The sequence below is a fragment of the Gymnoscopelus braueri genome (genome assembly GCF_963280865.1).
Source record: "Gymnoscopelus braueri genome assembly, chromosome: 2".
Taxonomy (NCBI): domain Eukaryota; kingdom Metazoa; phylum Chordata; class Actinopteri; order Myctophiformes; family Myctophidae; genus Gymnoscopelus; species Gymnoscopelus braueri.
In genome coordinates this window covers 3,517,620-3,541,073 of record NC_137604.1, presented here as the reverse complement: position 1 = coordinate 3,541,073, position 23,454 = coordinate 3,517,620, and the positions used below count along the sequence as shown (strand labels likewise).

The 23,454-nt window shown below is 40.0% G+C and overlaps 1 protein-coding gene across 1 annotated transcript in view; it reads left to right on the top strand.

Annotated features, from left to right (window-relative positions):
• LOC308075295 (uncharacterized protein) overlaps positions 1-23,454 on the top strand; it is a gene marked incomplete at its 3' end in the record, with an annotated part of 215,821 nt that overhangs the window by 10,039 nt on the left and 182,328 nt on the right. The window contains exon 3 of the mRNA XM_080415072.1: positions 12,101-12,286. Within this exon, the coding sequence (XP_080271198.1) occupies positions 12,101-12,286 (186 nt within the window). The remainder of the gene's footprint in view (positions 1-12,100; positions 12,287-23,454) is intronic.

The following is a 23,454-nucleotide window of genomic DNA, read 5'->3' as shown; positions in this document are numbered from 1 at the left end:
TAACACTGGTATGATCTCCATTACTTTCCAGTGCTCGCTGGAGAGATCAAGCACCCTGGCGTCCGCCAGTTTAGTGGTTGTGTGGTCTGACAGCATGGCTGTTACTGCCCACCTCTGCTCTATCAGTCGCCCGAACATATCGCACACTGAATTCCAGCAGGTTTTGCAGGACTGGATCAGCTTTTTTGGGGTCATTTGCATGAATTCCTGCTTATTTTCCAGCGCTTCTGTTGCAGGAGTGCTGTGATTGAAATGCTTAACCAAACGACCAGCAGCAACAATGACTCGGTTCACATGTATGGCAAACCCATTGTTTATGGCCAACTGTAACGTGTGTGTGCGTAACAGGGAACATCATTCCACACCACTTAACCCAGGGAGTTGGCCTTGACAATGTTGCTTGCGTTGTCGTGGACACAAGCTGTAACACGCAGTCAGTCCCCAGTCATCAACAGCACTATTCTGCTTTTCTGCCAAGTTTTCAGCCGTGTCTCTTGACTGATAGACTTTGTGTCAGCAACACATCAGATTGAAGCTTCCATTCTTGGTCGATGTAATGGCACATTATTGTTATGTAACTCTCTGTGGTCAATGCTGTCCAGCAGTCTGTTGTGAGAGCAACATGTTCAGCTGTGGACAGATTTTTCTTTATAACACTTTTCAATTTGTTTGGTGACTGTTGCTCTGGCTGGAATGTGGTATTCTGGTTCGAGGTAGTTCATTAATTGACGGAAGCCTGTTCCCTCAACAGTGCTGGCAGGCAGCATGTCCACCTCAATCATTTTGCTAACTTTCTGTGTGATTTCCTCCGACCGACGACCATCACATCATCTTGTTGGGCCTTGCACAAAGGACGTGATTGTTTGTTGTTGTTGCCTGCCCGTTTCGTCGACTACGACTAACTGGTGTTTTGCTCTTAAGTGATTGCCCATGCTGCTCGTACCACTACTGTATTTGAGCACTTTTTCACAAAGACTGCAAATAACTGTCATCTCCTTTATTTCTCTTTTTATTATCCCACAATTTTTGTAACCCATTTTTTCACCCAGTGCCAATTGGCTAAGCTTTAATCCTGGGTGCTACTCTCCCTCTGCCTCAGCCTGGGGAGAGTCCCGAACTGAGGAGTGAGCAGGCCGCTTCTTATCACCTGACAGGGGGGAGTTTCTCCGGTAGGACGTAGTGCGTGGAAGGAACACGTTATTCCAACCAGTTCCTTTCCCCTCCATCAGGTGCCCCGGCTGACCAAGGGGAGGCAGTATAGAGATCAGGATTACTGCATGCTTTTTTGTGAGGATACCTACCCTAGGGGACACAGGGAGAACATGCAAACTCCACAAAGTTTTAAATGCTCCCAGACCGACTACGTTTGATTTGTTTCGACATTTTGTGTTACTCTCGCCTCGCTGTCACTCGCTCTTTACTTCTCACTACTAGTCCATGAGCCAGAGCCCCAAAATTGAGCAATGATTATCGAAAGAGTGGGCAAAACCAAACCTATATTAAATTGTTCATAGGGTCAATACGAGTAAATAAATATATGATAACCTTTCCACAGGAGCAGCTTTTTCATGGTTATCACACATTTTGTTATTTTGCCCATGTGTACATGACAGGTGAAAAAATGACAACATTTTAAAAAGAGTTATCATAATGAAACTTCCTGAGTTGATTACTTACATGAAGACAATGATTTATCGTATTACAAGTTTTCTGAAATTATATATTTAAATATGCTAATTAGGCATTAGGAAAATATGCCCACATTTGCATAACTTTCCAGAATCAACATTGGAACATTGGACAAAGCCAGAGTCAACATACTTATTTAATTTTGTTAAGATGTTGGAGTCAAAGGTTTTTAACGAGGGAATATTCAATATCTGGCTCAATTTTGGGGCTCTGGCTCATGGACTAAATGCCTAAGTTTATCTCAGCGCAACTTGTGCAAACTTTTTTTCCCTCCTTAATATTATGTCGTTCCCATAGAAAATAAAAAATCTAACATGACAATTTATTTTCAATGTATTTCCCCCCTTAATATTATCTTGTTCTATAAACATGCACACAATATGACATGCATTTTTTTAATTGGTGGGAAATTCCCCACACCATGGAAATCCTAACATATGAACTGAATGATTGATATAGGCTCCTATAATCCAGTACCATGCACCAAGGCAAGTTCTGGACCCAGTTGCACCACCTCACACTAAGCTCAAACTTAGCCTAGTTATAGCTTAAATGGCTTTGAAAAAAGGCATTTAGACCAGGAAAGTATCTGTGTCATTTTCAGATGTATTTGGCAATACAAAAATAGCAGATCTACAAGCTCATAGCGCGGTACCGAGTGCCGCGCTATGAGCTTTTAGATCTGCTATTTTCTTATTAATCGTGAACATTTGCGCAAACCTTTAAATATATATTTATACATTTTATTTTACATTTGTAACATATTTTTGTTCCAGGGACCCCCAGAAGCAAAGATTTGAGATATATATATATATATTCAAAAATGTGCTCAGATCTACAAGCTCATAGAGCGGCACAGAGTGCCGCGCTATGAGCTTGTAGATCTGCTATTTTTGAATAACCAAATAAATCTAAAATGACAGAGATGCGTCCCCGGATTGAATGGGTTAAAGGGATATTTCACTTTCAAAAAAACGTTTGGTAATTTTATCATCTACTCAGGCCTTTTTGAGCCCCCCAGACAGTTTTTAAGTTGCTTGATTCATTATTTAGATATTTGATATTCATTTTATCAGACACGCCCCCTTCCTATACAAACCCATTGTAACTTCAAACTTCATTTTAACCATGTTAGATTCATCAAAAACACCCGTCCTTTGTTCTGGTGACTCACCCTGCCCTCCTAATGCGTGAGGGGGCCGTGTTTTTCTGATTATTTTTTTCATATATATTTTTTTTTTCATTGTAAAAATATTTAAAATAAACGAAAAAAGTAATTGAAAAAACACGGCCCCCTCGCGTATTAGGGGGGCGGTATGAGTCACTAGAACCAAGGACGGGTGTTTTTGATGAATCTAACATGGTTAAAATGGAGTTTGAAGTTACAATGCGTTTGTATAGGAAGGGGGCGTGTCTGATAAAATGAATATCAAATATCTAAATAATGAATCAAGCATCTTAAAAACTGTCTGGGGGGCTCACAAAGGCCTGAGTAGACGATACAATTAGCAAAAGTTTTTTTTAAAGTGAAATATCCCTTTAAAGGTTTCATGACGTTCAGTTTTACCACACATTAAAAGTCTTTGTCATGGTCCTTCAAACGTGTATAGAAAGTTTTAACAAAAAAATCCACTCCATTGATCCATGGCAGGTGTTTTTCTCTCACATTTCTAAAGCCTTTTCAACTGCAATGAAAAAAGAAATCTTTGCCTGCGGGTGTCGCTGGTGAGGGATTTTGCCTGTCAATCATAGCCTCTGCTCCCCCCCCCCCCCCCCCCCCAAAGGAAAGGATAGGGGAGGGGAGGGGCAAGGAGGAGAGTGGGCGGGATTAATCGACTGTGACCTCACTGTCGAAGGGCCAAGCTCAGATTACTTTTCAGCCTAATTATTCAGAAAACCCCAGACCACATAAAATCCACTGAATGTTCAAAGTTCAGATTTTTTGGGTGTAATTGAGGTCATAAAACCCCCAAAAAAACATAAAAGATAAAAAAAAGTGAAAATGAATGTCATAGAACCTTTAAGCTATAACTAGGCTAAGTTTGAACTTAGTATGAGGTGGTGCAACTGGCCCCTGGTCACTCGGTTCATTCAGTGACCTCAGACAGACGGGCAATGGGCACTTGACATTGGGAAAAGAAGCACATCATTTTAAGTAATCGAAGTAAAACTAGTGTTGGCATATCACCGAATTGAAATATAGAACTAGAACTATTTTGTTTCCAGGCGATGGGATCATATTGCCCAGAGGGACAGTTTATCAGAAAAGCACAGAAATCACTTAGTGGAATCAAATAGCCTAGTGTTCATTTCACCATGCTTTTACACGTTATTTATATCTCCTGCTGCATGTAACTATAGGCTGTGGTTGGAAATATGTATCGCCAAATCTCAATAGCAACCGCTAATCCACTTCCTGGGCATCTTCTTTTCACAGACGAGAAGAATTGTGAGACTTTTGTGAGAATTTAAAACTAGGATAGTTTAAGCTCCGTTGTTTTTTTTTGTTGTTTTTTTTACTTCACATGATAGAAGTTATTTATCTAGATTAGTGTATGATAGTATGGGAGACAGACTTTACACAATAAGCTTATGTGACATTTTCAGCTTTGGACCTTCATTATTTCACACTATGTATGCATTATTTTCATTACATTTGTTAGCTTTCCTTTAAAGTGCTCAGCAACGTGATGACCATTGAGTGATGAATTGTGGATCACATCAAGTTGTAAGGAAGCTAAGTAAATAAAGTGGTGATCATGCATTACTATAGGTAGTTATTATAGGTAGTTATTATAGGTACACAACGACTCAACCATCACAGTACAAAACAGAGAGTGTTCAATTTCCACCACAGTCAAAGCATATTGGTAAATTAGAGTGGTTGGAGCAAATAGCAAATGTCTTGAAATTAGGAGACTTCATTTAAGGTGGACATTCCTCCAACTACCACAGCTATAAAACACTTAACAGAAAAAATGTAAGTTCAAACTAATGGTTTTCTCTAATTATATATTTTGTCCAGACTTCCTGCACGTCCCTGTGGGTATAGAGGAGGTTTCTATTGAACAGCAGGAGAGGAGCCCCAGTCTGGTCCATGAAGAACCAGAGCCTCCACAGATTAAAGAGGAACAGGAGGAGCTACTTATTAGACCAGAGGAGGCTGCAGTGACCAGTGACGATGCTGATGAAAAGAGAGAGACAGAGCCTATAGCCAGCACCTCAACTGACCAAATGAAAACACAAGCTTATATAGAGCACTGGGTACAATCACAACTAACCTGTGATGACCAGGTCCTCTCTTCTCACTGTTCTGAATCTGACACTGAAGACACATTGAAAACACCCAAGACACAAAACATGGAAGAACAAATATTGTCTTTGAGCAACAAGCTGTCCCAGGACCTGAAATCATCAAAACAAACTAAGACCATGACGACTCACAGAAAAATGTTTAGTGTTGAAGATTGTGGCAAAATATTGAAAGGATTAAAGTCATATACTTGTACATTTTGTGGCAAAGGCTGTAGTGGAAAGGGTGCTCTACAATCACACATATGGACACATACAGGAGGAAAGCCCTTTTTTTGTACTGCTTGTGACAAAGCCTTAAATTGTAGTGTAAAAACACACATGAGGACTCATACAAGCGGAAAGCTCTTTACTTGTACAGTGTGTGGTAAAGGCTGTGTTAACACTAGTCAGCTAAAGACACACATGATAACTCATACAGGGGAAAAACCCTTTGCTTGTTCAGTTTGTGGCAAAGCCTTTAGTCAAAAGTATTTCATCAAAACATACCTTAGGACTCATACAGGAGAAAAGCTCCAAAGGCCCTATATTTGTACAGTTTGTGGTAAAGCCTTTAGTCAAAAGTCTAACATGGAAGCACACATGAGGAGTCATACAGGCGAAAAACCCTTTACTTGTACAGTTTGTGACCAGGCCTTTAGTCGAAAGGCTCATCTAGAAACTCACATGAGGATTCATACAGGCGAAAAGCCCTTTACTTGTACAGTTTGTGGCAAAGGCTGTAGTGCAATAGGTGGACTAACTACACACATGAGGACTCATACAGGCGAAAAACCCTTTACTTGTACAGTTTGTGGCAAGGGCTGCAGTCAAAGATCTTACTTAAAAACACACATGAGGACTCATACAGGCGAAAAGCCCTTCACTTGTACAGTTTGTGGTAAAGGCTATAGTCGAAAGGCTTATATTAACAAACACATGCGGAGTCATACAGGCATTACTTGTACAGTTTGTGGCAAAGACTGTAATGGAAAGGGTGATCTAAAATCACACATGAGAACTCATACAAGCGAAAAGGACTTTATTTGTACAGTTTGTGGCAAATCCTTAAAGTCTCATGTCAAAGCACACATGATGACTCATACAGGTGAAAAGCCCTTTATTTGTACAGTTTGTGGTAAAGGCTGCAGTCAAAGAGCTGATTTAAAAAATCACTTGAGGATTCATACTGGTGAAAAGCCCTTTAATTGTTCAGTTTGTGGTAACGCCTTTAATCAAACGTCTACCTTAAGAACACACATGAGGACTCATACAGGCAAACATCACAAAAAGCCCCATATTTGTGCAGTTTGTGGCAAAGCCTTTAGTCAGAAATGTTACATAAAAATACACATGAGGACTCATACAGGCGAAAAAACCTTACCCTTTACTTGTACAGTTTGTGACAAGGCCTGTAGTCGAAAGCATCATCTAGAAACACACATGAGGACTCATACAGGCGAAAAGCCCTTTACTTGTACAGTTTGTTGTAAAGGCTTTAGTAAAAGATGTAATTTAAAAGCACACATGAGGACTCATACTAGCTAAAGTCCCTTGTACATTTTGTGGTAAAAGCTATAGTCGAAAGGTTTATCTAAACACGCATGAGGACTCATTCAGACAACAAATAACTTAACTTATGCAGATTGTTCATGGGTCATCTGAAAATCATAAATGGGGAAAAACCTTAATTTGCAGTTTGCAGCAAATGCTTTAATCTAAATGCTTTAATCTGAAGATATGAGTATTAATTCAAGGGAGACGTTAACTTCAGTGCCACTGGACGAGCCCTGAGTGCCACTGGACGTCTTAAGACGTCCAAAAAAAAAACTAAGATATGATGATATGAAAATATTCTGCTCCATTCACTCTTTGTTTGACTTCTTACTGAAAAAGGCTGTATCTCGGCTCCTAAGCACTTTTTTTTTTCAATGAATTTTGGCTGTGGCACTCAGAGCCAAACTGCCATAAATTACATTACATTACATTACATTACAGTCATTTAGCAGACGCTTTTATCCAAAGCGACTTACAATAAGTGTATTCAACATAGGTAGGGAACGAAAACTACTAATCACCAGAAGTCTTTAGTGCATTTTCTGCAAAAACAAGCAACCAAGAGTATACCTAGCGCTAAGGTAAAAGTGCAATATATCAGCTACCTATTTCCTTAAACAGATGAGAAAAAATAGCTAAATCAAATGAGCATGAGCTAAAACAAATAAGTGTATCGACTAAACAAGATCCAATAAACAATCCAATAATCCAATAAACAATACAGCAATAGAAAACAAGCGTTCGTACAACTAGTTAACAACAAGTAGGTCAGGCAGAGAGGAAGGGTAGTGTTTCCTGAAGAGGTGAGTTTTCAGCCTGCGGCGAAATATGGGCAGTGACTCTGCTGTCCTAACATCAGTGGGAAGTTCATTCCACCACTGTGGGGCACTGAATGAGTTAATTGAACAGTGAAATTATGTTTACAAAGAAGCCATCTGAGTTACCGCATGATATATGGTGTCAGGATGTATAGACTGCCAAATGTGTTTGAAAAAAATAACGTTGACGAGCAATAAATTACCAAGTGGAGCTTTTTGCAACTTTACCAGTGTGCAGACTCTATTATTTTTTTTATGATACTTTGTTTGTCTAGCACCTGTACCACGGATGTGCGTGCACTACCTTTTTCATACGTTACTACCAACTCCAAGCCACGCCCTGACAATCCTCATGTCAAACAGCAAATGCCTTGATGGGAGCTTTCTCCTCTCTGCTATAACAACATGGAACATTACATCAAGTAGTATTCATGCCTTTAAGAAGAGAGCTGAACAAACACTTCCTCAGTATGTGACTGTAATCCCAAAAAGCTCAAGGACATTTAATCATCCAACATTCAGTTTATATATACCCCTGACTGAGGAGCTGCAGATCAGTGATTGGTTCTTTGAATGTTATTCATAAAGCCTGTATCTGTCCAAACCTGGGCTTCCATAACACCTAAACAGTGCCACAGGCTGATCACCTCCATGCCACGCCCCATTGATTGATTGATTGATTGAATATTTTATTAGGCAAAAAATGTAAAACAGCACAGTTACATTTAAAATACTTTGTCTAACAGGTCCGTTCATAAAAGTCCTTGCGGACTTGTTTCCAGTGAGGGCCTTGGTATTCAATTCATATACATATATAGTGGCACCACAGTTCGAATATCTAGTTATTTTGTAAAAAAGTAGCCCAGACCAAGTATTGAGTCCAGAAATTAACATACTTTACAGATGGTTGATATTTCTGTATTATACATCCTTTTTTGTGTGGTCTTATGTAATATTTTAATGTATGGATTTTCGATTTTGAAGAAAATGAACTTTTCCACGATATTGTAACTTTTTTTTAGATTGATCTGTATATATGGGTGAAAAACATATAACCAATGTTTATTTGTTGAAGGTTTGTTACAAAAATGATAAGTCCTTGAGGTTTGTTTTTGTCCAACTTGGTCAACAAAACTAACAATGTTAATGTATTATGGTAATGGTCAATGGCTGTGTGCAAATTCAGATCAATTACTCCAGCCACTGAGGAGAACCCGGCAGAAGAGTTTTTGGCCTCACCACCCTTATAGAGCTTTGTCAAATTATAGGTGTATTATTATTAATTACTTGGTCATCTTTAGTCCATATAGTGCTGGTCTTCAACAGCTTCTGAGTACATGCTCACAGTATGGTGTTGATTTTGATATAAAGTACAATGCTAAAAAGAGTAAGACTTCTATCTCTCAGGCACTGCCCTTAGTGTCTGCTGTGAGATTAAATATTTGGGCCATATAATATCAAATGACCTCTCTGATGACAAGGACATAGACAGCGCCGGAAGCTGTATGCTCAAGGGAACATGCTGTGTCCCAAATTTAGCATGTGCTCAGTACCGGTGAAGATTTCACTCTTTAAATCTTTTTGTACACCTCTGTATACTGCCCACCTGTGGTGTCGCTACAAGCAAGGCAGCATCAGACGACTCACAGTGGCCTATAATGACTGTATGCGGCTGCTGCTGAGAGCTCCAAGAAGCTCCAGTGCAAGCCATATGTTGGCTTGTGTTGGGGTACCCACCTGCTCTGCTGTGCTACGCAATCTCATGTATAGATTTATGTGTAGGGCATCTGAGTCAGTAAATGACATAATTGCTGTCATAAGTAACCCGTTACGTAGTTCTGTCAGGTTCTCCTCTAGACTGTGGAACCATTGGCGCACTTGTCTGTATGTTCGAAACTGAACATGGTGGAATTATTTTTATTGTATTTATTTTTCTATTATTGTTATATTTTGTATGGTGTTTTTAATGTGATATGGATCGCCCTTGGGTCTGAAATAAAGATTGAATTGAAAAAATTACCCTGAATGACACATAACACTACAGTAGGCCTGACCTTGATTAGTCGAGGGAGTCTGAGTCGACTGCCAATCTCTTAGTTGAATCATATTAAAAAATAAATACATAATAATAATCTTTTTTTTTTTTGCATTATTCGACTGAGAGATTGGCCTAATTTGTTATAACAATGAACTAATAGTTTGAAAGAATGGGATATACATCATTATTTATTGGGAGAAACCAAGAAAGGGATATACATCATTATTTATTGGGAGAAACCAGGAAAGTATATGTTATCAGACTGATTCCACTGCCAAGCTCAGTCGAGTCATGCAAAAAATAAAAAACAAATTAAGAAACCTTTTTAATTTTTTTTTGCATTAGTCGACTATTAGTCTATATAAATCCTTTGTCGGGGACAGGCCTACACTACAGCCCATAGATACTGATTAAATGTGATTCCTTCGAGAAGCATCTGGATGCAGAGTTCCAGCAGATGATGTCACCCACGGACGAGGTAACGAGGTCACATGGTCATGTTCCAGCAGGCGAGGTCCAGTAAAATCCTAACCACTGGGGGGGGCAGTTATGTATTAATATAAATAATTATAAATCATGTCTTCCATCAAACATAGATGGTGTGAGTGGTTCTGATGCAATCTCGCAGTTATGGCAGAATCAGTATTTTGAACTGTTTAACTGTGTGAAAAATAACCTGTTTGTAGTGGATCAGGTAGATTTCAATGATGATGTGATTGTCACTCCTGGTGAGGTCCATGAATCTATTCTAAAGCTAGGTGATAATAAGGCCAGTTGCCTGGACAATATAACAGCTGAACATCTTACATTTGCCAGTAACAAACTGTGTCTTGTAATTGCGCTTTTTTTTATTGCGTGTTTTACAGGTTTCTTTGTTCACAGGTTTCTACCTGATTCTATGCTCTCTGTTGTGTTAGTGCCAGTCATGAAAGACAAAGTGAGTAAGCTAAACAGCTCAGAAAAGTATAGGCCTAATAGCCTTAGCCAGCGTTTTGTCCAAAGTTACGGAGACAATTATACTGAATAGACTTGAGAAGTACATCTCGTCTATCGATAACCAATTTGGCTTCAAACGTAAGCATGGCACTGATATGTGTATTTTTGCACTTAAATACATTTTAGATAAATATAATGGGCAAAATTGTACAATGTTTATCTGTTTTATTGATGCATAACGAGCGTTTGACCGCATTAATCATGAGAAATATTTTTGTAATTGTCACAAAGAGGGGTCCCTAGTTTCCTAGTCAGAATCTTGGTCTTCTGGTATGCTCATCAGACGATGCAAGTGAACAATGGGGTCCGTCAGGGGGAATTTTGCCTCCTTTTCTCTTTAATGTTTATATGTAGGATTTATCTTTGAATTTTAAACGCATGTGATACAGGGTGTAGGGTTGGCAATTCACTAATGAATCACCTTATGTATGCGGATGACTTGGTCATCTTTAGCCCATATAGCGCTGGTCTTCAACAGCTTCTGAGTACATGCTCACAGTATGGTGTTGATTTTGATATAAAATACAATGCTAAAAATAGCAAGATGATGATTGTCTGAAGCAGGGAAGAGGGAAGGGAAGTTAACCTTTCCTGACTTGTATCTCTCTGGCATTTGCCGTTTGACATTGTAATCCTCTGCACAATTAATTTGCATGGAGCATATCAGACAAATAGGCTTGCCCTTGAATTCATAGAAGAAATAGCGATCTCTCCAAGTAGTGTTGAACAGTCACTACCAGAATCCATTGAAATACTTTGTACATTTTGGTATTTTTTCTCTGTATTTTTATGTTGATATTTGAACTGTTTGGTTGCTACTATATATGTCTATGAAATTAATTCAAGGACCCCAATGGAAACAAGTCCGCAAGGACCTTTTAGACAAAAGTATTATAAATGTAACTGTGTTTTACATTATTTTTCCTAATAAAAAGTTCAATCAATTTCAAACCCTTTGTATCAATTAATTTGGAGTTAAGTGATATATTTTCAGATATTGACTCGCCTATTGATTAGTTCTCAGACCAAGTGTCAAACTTTCAACATTGGTCATTGGTCTAACGCATCATGTGACATTTCCGGAAGTGTAGTTTTTGTCTCTCGTTTTATTTGAATTGACAGCAGACTAAAAAATACATACTTTTTTATGGATTTACTTAGAAAAAGACTCCAAATGTTACTTTATTGAAGTGCTCCCACAACGGAGATGTTGTTGGATAGACAAATTTGTCTAGATTTTAAAGTAAGTTTCTACCTGTTATGAGGACAGAGATCATTCAAAATTAATACATATCTATCAGGACTCGAAAGGTTTTTAATAGACACTCATTAAATTCCACTGCTGCTGAGCCTATAAAACTTGGTCGGTCAGAGACTCTTTGCACACTTCTCTGAGAAGGTGAAGCTACGTTACTTCAATGATGTTAAATCATTATAATCACTTTATTTATCTATGACCTCAGCGTGCATTTGCGTTGTGCTAAGCGAAACACCTGTGAAACAGGCTCTGAAACAGCTGAGAAGCCAAACTGCCTTTCATTAAATGACTTATTGCTTCACAACTATGCTGGTGTAATGCTGCAGTAACAAAAAAAAACACTTGTTAACACCCAGGCTCAGTTCCCTCTGTTTTACAGCCAACCTTCATCTACAAGCCATGTCACATCAAAGTCCTCATTAATAAAGTCCTTATTCTATTCCTTCATTCCAGACCAGTGTGTGGAGTCCAGTCTGCAGGTGGAGATGACTTCTCCAGAACCATCCAGTGTTTCTATTAAACAGGAACCTGAAGACCACCTGGACACCAGGACTGTTTCTATTAAACAGGAACCTGAAGACCACCTGGACACCAGGACTGTTTCTATTAAACAGGAACCTGAAGACCACCTGGACACCAGTAAGTTTCATGCTGTGTGTCTCTCTCTCTCTCTCTCTCTCTCCCTATCTTGCGTGCCACCTTACCCCATATGCCTAAACCTTTTAGGCATTTTTTTGGTACTATTTTAATTTTTCTTTTTATAGTTCAAATAGTCGAACTACAGTAAAAGCTCACAACGTGTCGATGTAGATTGGCTGTTTGAACTATTAAAAAAATAATAATCAAAGTAGTAAAAAATGCCTAAAAAGTGTTAGGGGTGAGGCAGTGCATCTTAATCCCCAAAATGACTTTTTAACTCTTTGCCTGTCAACGACAAGATTTATTTTCAAATTCTGCCAAGGCGCAGTCTGCCAACGACGAGAATGACGAGATTTTGTGTTTTCAGCAGTTTTCCACCAGATGGCGCTGTTATCTACCTTATGAATGATGCTTTCACTGCCAGATGACGACAGACCCGGAATTGACCCGAAAGATTAAAAAAAAACGTCTCTTTTACTTCCTGTTTATTTCCTGTGGGAAAATGCCTATATCTCCGTTCCTCTTACTTTATGGCAAAAACAAGGCATTCAACGGATTACCGCAAGCGGATTTGTTTATTTTGCGCACACACACACACACACACACACACACACACACACACACACACACACACACACACACACACACACACACACACACACACACACACACACACACACATACATACACACACACACACACACACTCTGTCGTGAGTGTCGTCTGCCGTGTGAAAATAGCCGATCTACAAGCTCACAACCTCTGAGCTTGTAGATCGGCTATTTTCCTAATATGTTTTATAATATTATAAACTTCTGTGTGGACTATTAGTACTATTTTAGATCGACATAGTCGTAGTACACATATCTTAATTTGTTTTCATAGACCTGGTTGCTTGTTTCTCTCGCAAAATACCTGGCACCCTTTGGTGCCAGGTATTTTAAAAATAGCAGATCTACAAGCTTTTACGGAGCTTGTAGTTTGGTTAAACAAAATCATGCCTCTGCAACAAAAAGTGACGTTTCAGCATTTGTGGTGAATCCTATTGGTTCTGTTTTTTTTTTTGTGGAGCCACCTCAATGTGTGGTTCACAATAGTGCCCCGCTAATGCCAGCTTATTATATCTGATTCCGATTTTGAAGAGTCCTAGACCAACGATTACTGTTGTTTTGACTGATATTTTGGGTAAAAGTGAAAACTTTGATTTGATTACATTTTCTATTTGAGAAAGGGCCAGTGCCGTGCCCATCGGGCACTGGCCTACTCCGGGACAAAACAAGAGGAGAACGATGAAAGTTGGGAATGCATGCCCCACCCGGTTATGATATATGTGTCATACTAAGTTGTACCCAGTGTACCTGTCTTGTCTGTCTGTGTCCCTTTGATGCCCATATATGGACATCTGTCATTTGACACTGTAAACCTATATCATTTGTATAATTGTTTTCATTTGAGATATATAGCCAAGAATTGTGAGACTTTGATTAAAAAAACAGGATTGTTTTAGCATTTTTTCCTCCTTTTTTTACTTCACATTTATAGAAGTGAGATACTTACCTAAGATTAGTGTACAATAGTATGAGAGACAGACTTTACACTATAAGCTTATGTGATGTAACAGTGTGAAATAATGGAGGTCTAAACCTGACAATATGTATGCATTATTTTCGTTGATTTTTTTTAGCTTTCCTTTAATAATGATAATACATCAAATTTCTTATAGCGCTTTTCTTAGTACCAAAAGTCGCTTTATAGTGCTCAGCAGTGCGATGACCATTAAGTGAATTGTGGATCACATCAAGTTGTAAGGAAGTTAAATAAATAAAGTGGTGATCATGTATTATTTTAGGTAGTTGTCCACAAAGACTCAAACATTACAGTACAAAACAGAGAGTCTTCAATTTCCACCACAGTCAAAGTGTATTGGTAAATTAGAAGATTAGGTTGAAGCCAATAGCAAATGTCTTGGAATGAGGATAGACTTATGGCTTAGAAATTAAGCATGTATTTATAGTGGACATTCCTCCAACTACCACAGCTATAAAACAGAAGTTGAACTTCCTATCTAACTCTTAACTCTTATATATTTTGTCCAGACTTCCTGCACTTCCCTGTGGGTATAGAGGAGGTTTCTCTTGAACAGCAGGAGAGGAGCCCCAGTCTGGTCCATGAAGAACCACAGCCTCCACAGATTAAAGAGGAACCGGAGGAGCTACTTCATAGACCAGAGGAGGGTGCAGTGAACAGTGACGATGCAGATGAAAAGAGAGAGACAGAGCCTATAGCCAGCACCTCAACTGACCAAATGAAAACACAAGCTTATATAGAGCACTGGGTAAAATCACAACTAACCTGTGATGACCAGGTCCTCTCTTCTCGCTGTTCTGAATCTGACACTGAAGACTGTGATGAATGGGAAACCAGGGAAGATCGGTCAGCTGACCAGTTCCTCTCTTCACAATGTTCTGAATCCGATACTGAAGACACACTGAAGTCACTCAAGACACAAAATATGGAAGGGCAAATATTGTCTTTGAGCAAGAAGCTGTCCCATGACCTGAAATCATCAAAACAAACTAAGACCATGAGGACTCAAAGAATAATGTTAAGTGTTGAAGATTGTGGCAACATTTTGAAACGATTAAAGTCATATACTTGTACAGTTTGTGGCAAAGGCTGTAGTGGAAAGGTTGAGCTACAATCACACATGAGGACCCATACAGGCGAAAAGCCCTATATATGTACATATTGTGACAAGGCCTTTGGTCGAAAGGGTTATCTAACATCACACATGACGACTCATACAGGTGAAAGGCCCTTTACTTGTACAGTTTGTGACAAGGCCTGTAGTCGTAAGGCTCATCTAGAAGCACACATGAGGACTCATACTGGCGAAAAACCCTTTACTTGTACAGTTTGTGAAAAAGGCTTTAGTCGACAAGCTCATGTAAAAACCCACATGAGGTCTCATACTGGCTAATAGCCCTTTACAGTTTATCGCAAAGGCTGTAGTCGAAAAGAAAAAAAAACACATAAGGACTCATACAGGAAAAAAGGCCTTTGGTTTGTGGCAAAGGCTGGAGTTGCATGGGTGAACTGAAAACACATGAGGAATTTATCACTGTTTACCTGTTTGCCTTCCAGTCAATCTCATTGAATGCCATGTCAACAACTTTTAACACCAATGTGCTAATTCTAACTTGACTGCAGCTGTTATGTTCTCCTAGGAAAGCTCAAAGTGTCACAGCATTCAGGTGCAATAAAGACTTTTGCAACTGTAGCCCACAGTGTGCGAGCGTCCTCTTTTGATTTCACTTTTCTTTCTTTTTTTTCTCCGCTCAGCACCTGCCCAACTTCGGGTTGGGATGTGTATGTCTTTCCTCCTTGTTATGTTCTCCCTCCAATTGCCTCTTTGAGACGTGTGCTGGCTCCCATCATCATGTCATGAAGAGTAGGTGACAGCTGATTTCATACATGGACGTTCTTAAGTTAAAGCTTGGGTAAGGGAAATGTTTTGGTAATGTTTTTAGTTTTGTTAAAAAGGTACTATATTCTGATAGTAATCATTGCTACAGAGCGTTTGTTCGGTCACAGGGGTCTCTCCAGCTCTTTAGTAAACAGAATATAGTATCTTTTCAGGTAGGTGACAACATTTAGCCAATTAGTAGGGAGCACTGAAAATGCATTTTCTGTTTAATAAAGAGCTGGAGAGACTTGGGAGACTCATTTTACTGAACAAACACTCTATAGCAATGAGTACTATCAGAATATAGAGCTATTTAACACTTATTTTAACCAAAGTAAATCACTTACCCTACCTCTATGTCTGGCCTGACCACAGATAGAGATAGACAGAAATGTACACGTTAGAAATCAGGTAATAAATTTTTTTAAGGAAGGCCAAAGCAAATTGTACATCAGTGGTATTGAGAGTGCCATGGGAAATGGGAGAAAGGTTTGGCAATATATTAATAAACTACTAGGCAGACAGAATAGTCAAAACAGTGATCTACAACTAAATATTGATGGTACACTGGTGAAGGATCCATATACAGTACGCTAGCATGTTCAAGTTCAATGTTTTTTTTTTCCTGGACTCAGGTTTCTGAGATTACACAACTTTTCAAGTTTATTTCCAGCCCTATTAATAGTGAACAACCAGTTTTTTACCTAGAAGAAGTGGCAACAGTCATTGGAATACCAAACTGTTCCAAAGCTAAAGCTGTCTGTGTATGGGCTGGACACAAACTTTCTAAAGCTACTAAAATAATCATTATTGTAACCTATCACACATCTGGTGAACTTGTCAATCAGGTATAGTACAGTTCCATCACTGTGGAAGGTGGCCACCATCACACCTATTTTTAGCCCATCAGTATCCTCCCTGTCATCTCAAAGGTGGCAGAGAAATGGATAGCCAATTTGATCATTAAACATCTTGACAAAGCTCATGCCCCACTGCAGTTTGGGTTCCGTGCCTGCCATTCCACAGAAGCAGCCAATCGTGTGCTCATTGAGAGGATAAAGGGTCTATTGGATAGGAATCCCTGTGTTACTGCCGTGTTTCTTGACTTGAGAAAGGCTTTTGACAGTCAGCCATCACGTTATTTTGTCCATATTAACTCACTTTAACTTTTCTCATGAGGCTATACAGTGATTTAAGGTTTGCAAGAAAAAATAAAGAACAGAAATGTTTAACAGGGGGTTTGAGGAGGCTTTGAACTACTGGAGGTAGGTTTCTGTATAGAATGATCTCTTGGCACTCTGAGTGGTGGTCACTAGAGCTGTGCATTGGCACTGCCCTCACGATTAAATTCGATTACGATTCACAAGGTTTCGATTCGATTACGATTAACCTTGAAATAATGGACCTTAATTGGTTTTGTTGTACAGTGCGGGTACTGCAGTATCAGTAAAGGTAGCTCTTGTCGGCAACTTATACCGGGGAAGTATGTTGAGAATCGAGATACGTCCAGATGTCCGCTTTCCAATCACTTGGTGCATTTTTTATCACTCACGGTCTATCTTGGTCATCTCCCTCAGCCATGTCTATTGTTATAGTGCTAGCGTAGCGCTTAGCAGCATGAAAGATTTCCCCCGGAAACAATCTTTTTTGACCAATCACAACACTCGTCACTTACAGATTTGTAAAGCATCAACGTCATTTCCTTGGGAGGTACTTCCGCCAAATTCAACCACTTCCGCCTAGACAACCAACAGCCCAGGTCTTGCCCACCGTGGGCAAAAGTCATCTCAGACCTTTCAGGACTTACATGTATTCTCCCCTGAACCACCCACTGTTGTTTACACACTCGTGTTCAAGCTTGCAACACGTCACTGTGAGCTTCTGGATTAAAAAAATGAAAAAGTTGTGAGTTGGTAAAAGTGGTAGTGTTGATGTTCTAATGATGTAAACAATGAAAAGCATTCAAAAAGAGCTTGGGACTAAGTGACTGCATACACGGTTTAACCCGACAGTGATGATGAATGTAAATTAAATGTGAATGTTTTGTACATTTAAAATAAACCAGTTCTGAAGTTTACATTTCGTTCAAATATGTATTTGCATTTAACTGCTATGACATAAATGCAATAATTTAAAACAAAATGTATGTAAACTGTTCCCAACTCATAAATGTATATATTAATTTAATTCATAAAGTAAACTGTTCTCAACTCATAGCAGACATTGCAGTCTTCTCAAAAGGCCAACATATTTTTTGGGTAGTAGATTGTCATGTTTAATTGTCTTTCCGCCTCAGCTATATATTGTGCCCTATCCTGTATAACTATGACTGCCCCTTTGTCTGCTGGTTTTATGACTATTTGGCGGTCATTTTTTAGGGTGTTGAGGGCTGAGACCTCCTCACGGGTTAGGTTGTGGGGTTCCGGTGGGGGTCGTGGTAGGTTCCTAATGGCATCTGTGTTATTCCGGATGAGTTTTTTGATGGGGTCGGGAATTTGTGAGGGTTGGGGTTCCCAATCGGATTTATTGACGAAAGGTGTGCTAAGTCCTGGTTCATCCGGGCTATCACCGAAGAAAGCTGCAATTTTGAGGCATGCGATGGTAGGACATAGTTTCCTCTAGTAATTGGGAGTGGCCCGTGATCGGGTCCGGGTTAGGGGTAGGTATAAAGGAGAGGCCTTTCTGTAGAAGTGTGATCTGGGCTGGGGAAGGTTGGAAATGTTTTGCCAAGTTATAGATAGCGCCCCTTTCCGGTGGTCCTGCCGAAAGGGGCTCGTTCAGTTTAAATGGATTTGCAAGTGGTTCCATATAGCCGTGCCTGTGTTCGGGGTCCAGTGGATATTGTCCCTTTGAGTAGCAAAAAGGTTCGGCGGGAGTACGGAGATGTGGCGGTGCTGTGTTATGTGATGATTGATTAAATGGATCTGAGTGTGTTGGGTCTGAGGAAGGTTGGCGGAGAAGGACATGAGGGGGATGTGGATGGTAGCACTGGGGAAAGCCTTGGTGGCTTGTTGATGCATGGTTTGGAGTGAGTGATTGAGGGTTTGGGTCGTACCCCTTTCCCTATTTTTCAATCCAAAGGAGAGATCTACCTTGGTCACTGATGGGTATGGGTGGGGTAGTTTTTGGAGAATGGCCGTAGCATGGCACAGTGCGGCCCCCGGGTAGGTATCCACCTGCACTCTATGATCCTTGATGCTGGGTAGCCATGTGTTATTAGAGTCTCCCATGAGTAGGACAGGGCGTGTAGGGTTCAGGGACCAGGAGGATTTATTATTATTGTGGTGGTGAATTGTATGAAGACCCGAGTCGGTGGAGAAAGGTGGAATGCAAGTGGTACAAAAACGGTCTTTTAACTGGTTAGCATTTAGCATTCATTCATTCGCTCCAAAAGCTAGTATTGCTCAACATCACTACAACAACACTGTCCCGGTATTTTCCAACATCCGGTTTTAGCCGCAAAGCATTGTGGAACATGCAGTTTCTTAGTTAACCCTTTGTTAGACTACACAATAGAAAAGTCACAATTCAGTGTCAATCAATGTTTCCCAAATAAATAAATATCAATAGACTGTATTAAATTAAATCAATCTTTTTAACTCTGCTTTAACTGTAAATTATAGACCGCCGAAGTCTGACGTCATTTACACATCCTTTGTTTGTCTACCTGGTTCGCAGTTTTCCACCCCCGTTCTGAATCCCATAGACGTATTTAATATCGCGTCAAATAAGAACTGTGTCCCAAAAATAAACAAATGACCACGGCGGGTTGACTCTTATGGATATGAAGCATCAACTGACGGTGAGAAAACGCTAATGTTACTTCCGCCAAATTAGTTACATTTTCGCCAGAAACAGACTGTATCAAATATAAGTGACTGACTATCATAAACTATACAGAACCTCCTCCCTGACAATAACGCCGACACGCGGTGTTTATTTTTGGACCACAATTCTTATATGAGACGATTCTAAGATGACCCAATGTTATTCTCCATAGAGAAATTACTTCCGCAAACCTGGGGATGAACGAGTGACGTCAGGACTTCGGTGCTCTATACTGTATGAATTTAGCAGCTTTTAGCCAATCATGCAAATTAATTAACTTCACAAATTAACTATGTAACCCATTAAGTTACAACATACATATCCAAGAGGCTGTTCTGGTAAATATAACACAATATTCGGAATGGAGAATCAGGCTTAATAAGGACATGCAGCTCTGCCAGCACCAGACCACTTGTTATGGGCCAGCGTCAGGCTTAATAAGGACATATAGCTCTGCCAGCACCAGACCACTTGTTATGGGCCAGCGTCTCCTTGTATACTTTCAGCATACCTGTCCATTTGCTGCATTTTGTCCTAGTAAGCTCATACCCTTTGCTAGCCATTTCTCTGGCTAACAGCTCCTAAGCCTCTTTTTTTTGTCATCTTCGTGGAAGAGAAGTTCTCTCTGTGCTCTTCAAAGAGAGTGATGAGGAGCAGGACAGCACATGACAAATCCTGTCTTGTCATCCTCAACTGACTGCTGCTGACTGGACTGGACCGACTGACTGGACTCAGTGGACTGTGATGCTCCTGGCTCTAAAACAAGTGAATTAATACAATTATAAGAATGATAATTATTAAGGGTAATGGGTGCATGTTTAGAGTCAATGGGTAATGGGTGCATGTTTAGAGTCAAACTGAACCAAAGTGTCCCAGCAGGACGACTAGCTAACGTTATTGAGTTATAGACCACTATACTGTATAGCAGTGGTTCTTGATGTGGGGTCCAGGGACCCCAAGGGGCCCTTGAGGGGTTCCCAGTAAAATGAGGAACAGTTTTAATTTCACCAGCTTGAAGTTATCCCAGAAAGAATGTATAAGAATTACACATAATAGGTTTTACTCTCTCCACTGTTATGTCCCCACCTACCGTATAGACAACGATGATATTCTCTTATGGATGTCCTAGCACAATATTTCAAACAGGGCCCGTGGCCTGAATAAACAATTTACATGAGCCAAGGTAAAACACTTAACACTTGTATGGTGATGTACTAAATGCTAATCTTAGCTAGCTTTATTTTGCAACAGTTCTATTGACAGTAAATACTCGTTAACAAACGTTGCCAAAATTGAACGGTAATTTAATTCATATGTATAAAGATCACTACCTGTTGGTTTACACGTTGATGCGTGTTGAACAATAGAGCCCAATGGACCAAACAAGCCGCAAATAATGCATTTAGCAATCATTTCCTCCGCCATTGCTGTTTCCACCTCCAGGGAGCGCTCGAGACACCGCACGCGCACTGGAAAACCCGGCTTCTATGCAGGGTCGGTCAGCGCGCGCACTCAGTGCAGCTGATTTTAGTCAGATTTGTCACCCCCGACAAAATTCCTGTGTCGGGCCCGATTATGAACTCACATCAAATTAACGTGTCTTTTCATCTTGTAGTGTGACATATCAAAAGACCAGTATTCGGTTATCTGTTTGAAGTTTACATGTTTGGGTATTTTCTCGCCTAGCTGTTCGATGTTGATTTTTTGGGGTATTTTCTCCCTTGGTGTGACATATCCTATGACCCTTTCAGTGAGTTGATCAATTATACCATAGAATCTCCAGTGCCCACAGCCCATGCAAAATGTACATGGCAGTCATATAATCAACTTTATTATATAACCTACCAAAGCATTATGGGGGTATTTAGGCGAGACTCCACAGTATGTACGAAGAGGATGTTTAGTAACCCCTGGGAGAGACCACATGTCATGTATGGACAACTTTTGGATTGGCTTTGGTACCTTGTTGCCTGGCAACCTGTGATTATAGGACTAGTGCAAGACATCAACTAAATTTTCTAGTCCTGCTAGTGCTGTACACAACACAAAACCAATCAGATACACAGTGACACATGTACAACACCTGACATTATTCACATCCATTTCGGCCTACCCTACAACATGTATCACCATAATATATCACCCCAGCCAACATACCTAGTGCACAAGATCACCACCTCAAAACCTTCTACCCCTCTATCTACCCTCAGAAAGGAGTCCATTGAGGAGTGTGATTGACAGAGGGACTAATGAACACTTGAACCTATTATAGCTCCGCGTACGGACCCCATATATCCTACATGATGGCAGTAAGCTATAGTCACAGCATATCAGGTCAGTTGGGCAGCTCAAATTGGCTATTTATTTTATCCAAAACATATATTTAAAAAAAAGGAAAGTATGGTTTGTAAAGTGGTGGTAAATAATGTAAAGTATACATGATTTGTACATCATTATTAGACTTATTTACCCTTAAATATCTTGTTTATGCCCAGAATGACTGGACATCCACAGGTTTTATAGCAATTTGTGGCAAATGTAGAAATATCAGGCCTTATGCAATATAAAAAATAATGTTATATGCATTGCCCCCCCCCCCCCCAACAATTAATTATTCTTAAATAAAAAGGTTACTAAGCTCACATTACAGCTAATGTGTAGAGTTAGGAATATTGTGTTATAAAACATGACCATGTGTCTATAGCGTAGCCGTTAACAATAGCCAGACGTTGCCTCTGTCTTTTATTCCAGAGTATGTGCCGCCTCTAGTGGAGAAAGTGAATATCGCAGGCAATATCATTGCTCCATCAGTTGTTTAGAACGGAATGTCAAGTCATGAATACTGTTGTATTTGTCAACATAACAACCCATGTCAGTCCACCAATCATTAGACTGACATAATTGGCAATGATGCATGTTGTACGGTACAACTTGTAACAGTCTACCTATAATTTTAATCTAAGACTAAAACCTGAGCTTGTTTCTAAAGTGTATAGTTGCTATAGTTTTATTAGTTGCTTATTTGGGCGTGCGTTGTTTAAACCAGTCGTACTCAAATATTTCATGTCAAGGACCCCCAAATTAATTATGTATTTGTCTGCGGACCCCCATCTGAAAATATTTAGATATAAGATACTCTTGAAAATAGCCGATCTACAAGCACATAGTCAAGTAGACGCGCTCATGTGGCCTATAGTCGCTTCTGTTGGTCTTGTTTCGTTTCGTTCACCTGGCCACTTGTTTCTCGTAAAATCTGGCAACACTGCTTCCACACAGAGGAAAAATAACATAATAATATATCTAGAGAGCGGACGGTCCCGCCCCCACCGATTCATTTCAATGAAAGTTGCTCACAAGCGCATGAAGCACCCAGAAGTACTCTACTTCCGGGATTGGTGCCATCGTTGGAGCCAATAGAGCATGCGCACTAGCGTTTCAGACGATTACAGCATGCGCAGTAGCGTCCCAAATGCAAAAGTCCAGCAATACTAGATTTGGCCACCAGGCTTCTGAGGCTTCAATCGTTCTCTGGGGGCTCGGGGAAAGTGAGGAAGCGAAGTGACCCAGAACGTTCTTCTCCTACGGAAACGTCAGGGTTCATGTGGTTATCCTTTGGAACAAAGCATCCCGGACGGGATTCAAACAGCTCTACATTGAACAACAGGGAATATTCACAACACAAACGGTCCGCTTCCACGGCTAACATCCGTGGCTGGAAGGTAAACACTTCAGCATAGTGGGCTAGCATAGCTGCTAATGCTAGTCCTAGCTAGAACAGCTTTGACTCCATTCTAGCCTTTTGTATTTGGGAGGAAGATATCCTGGATACCGTCGTCACAAATACATAAAGAAGCTATACTGGGTCCTGGAAGGA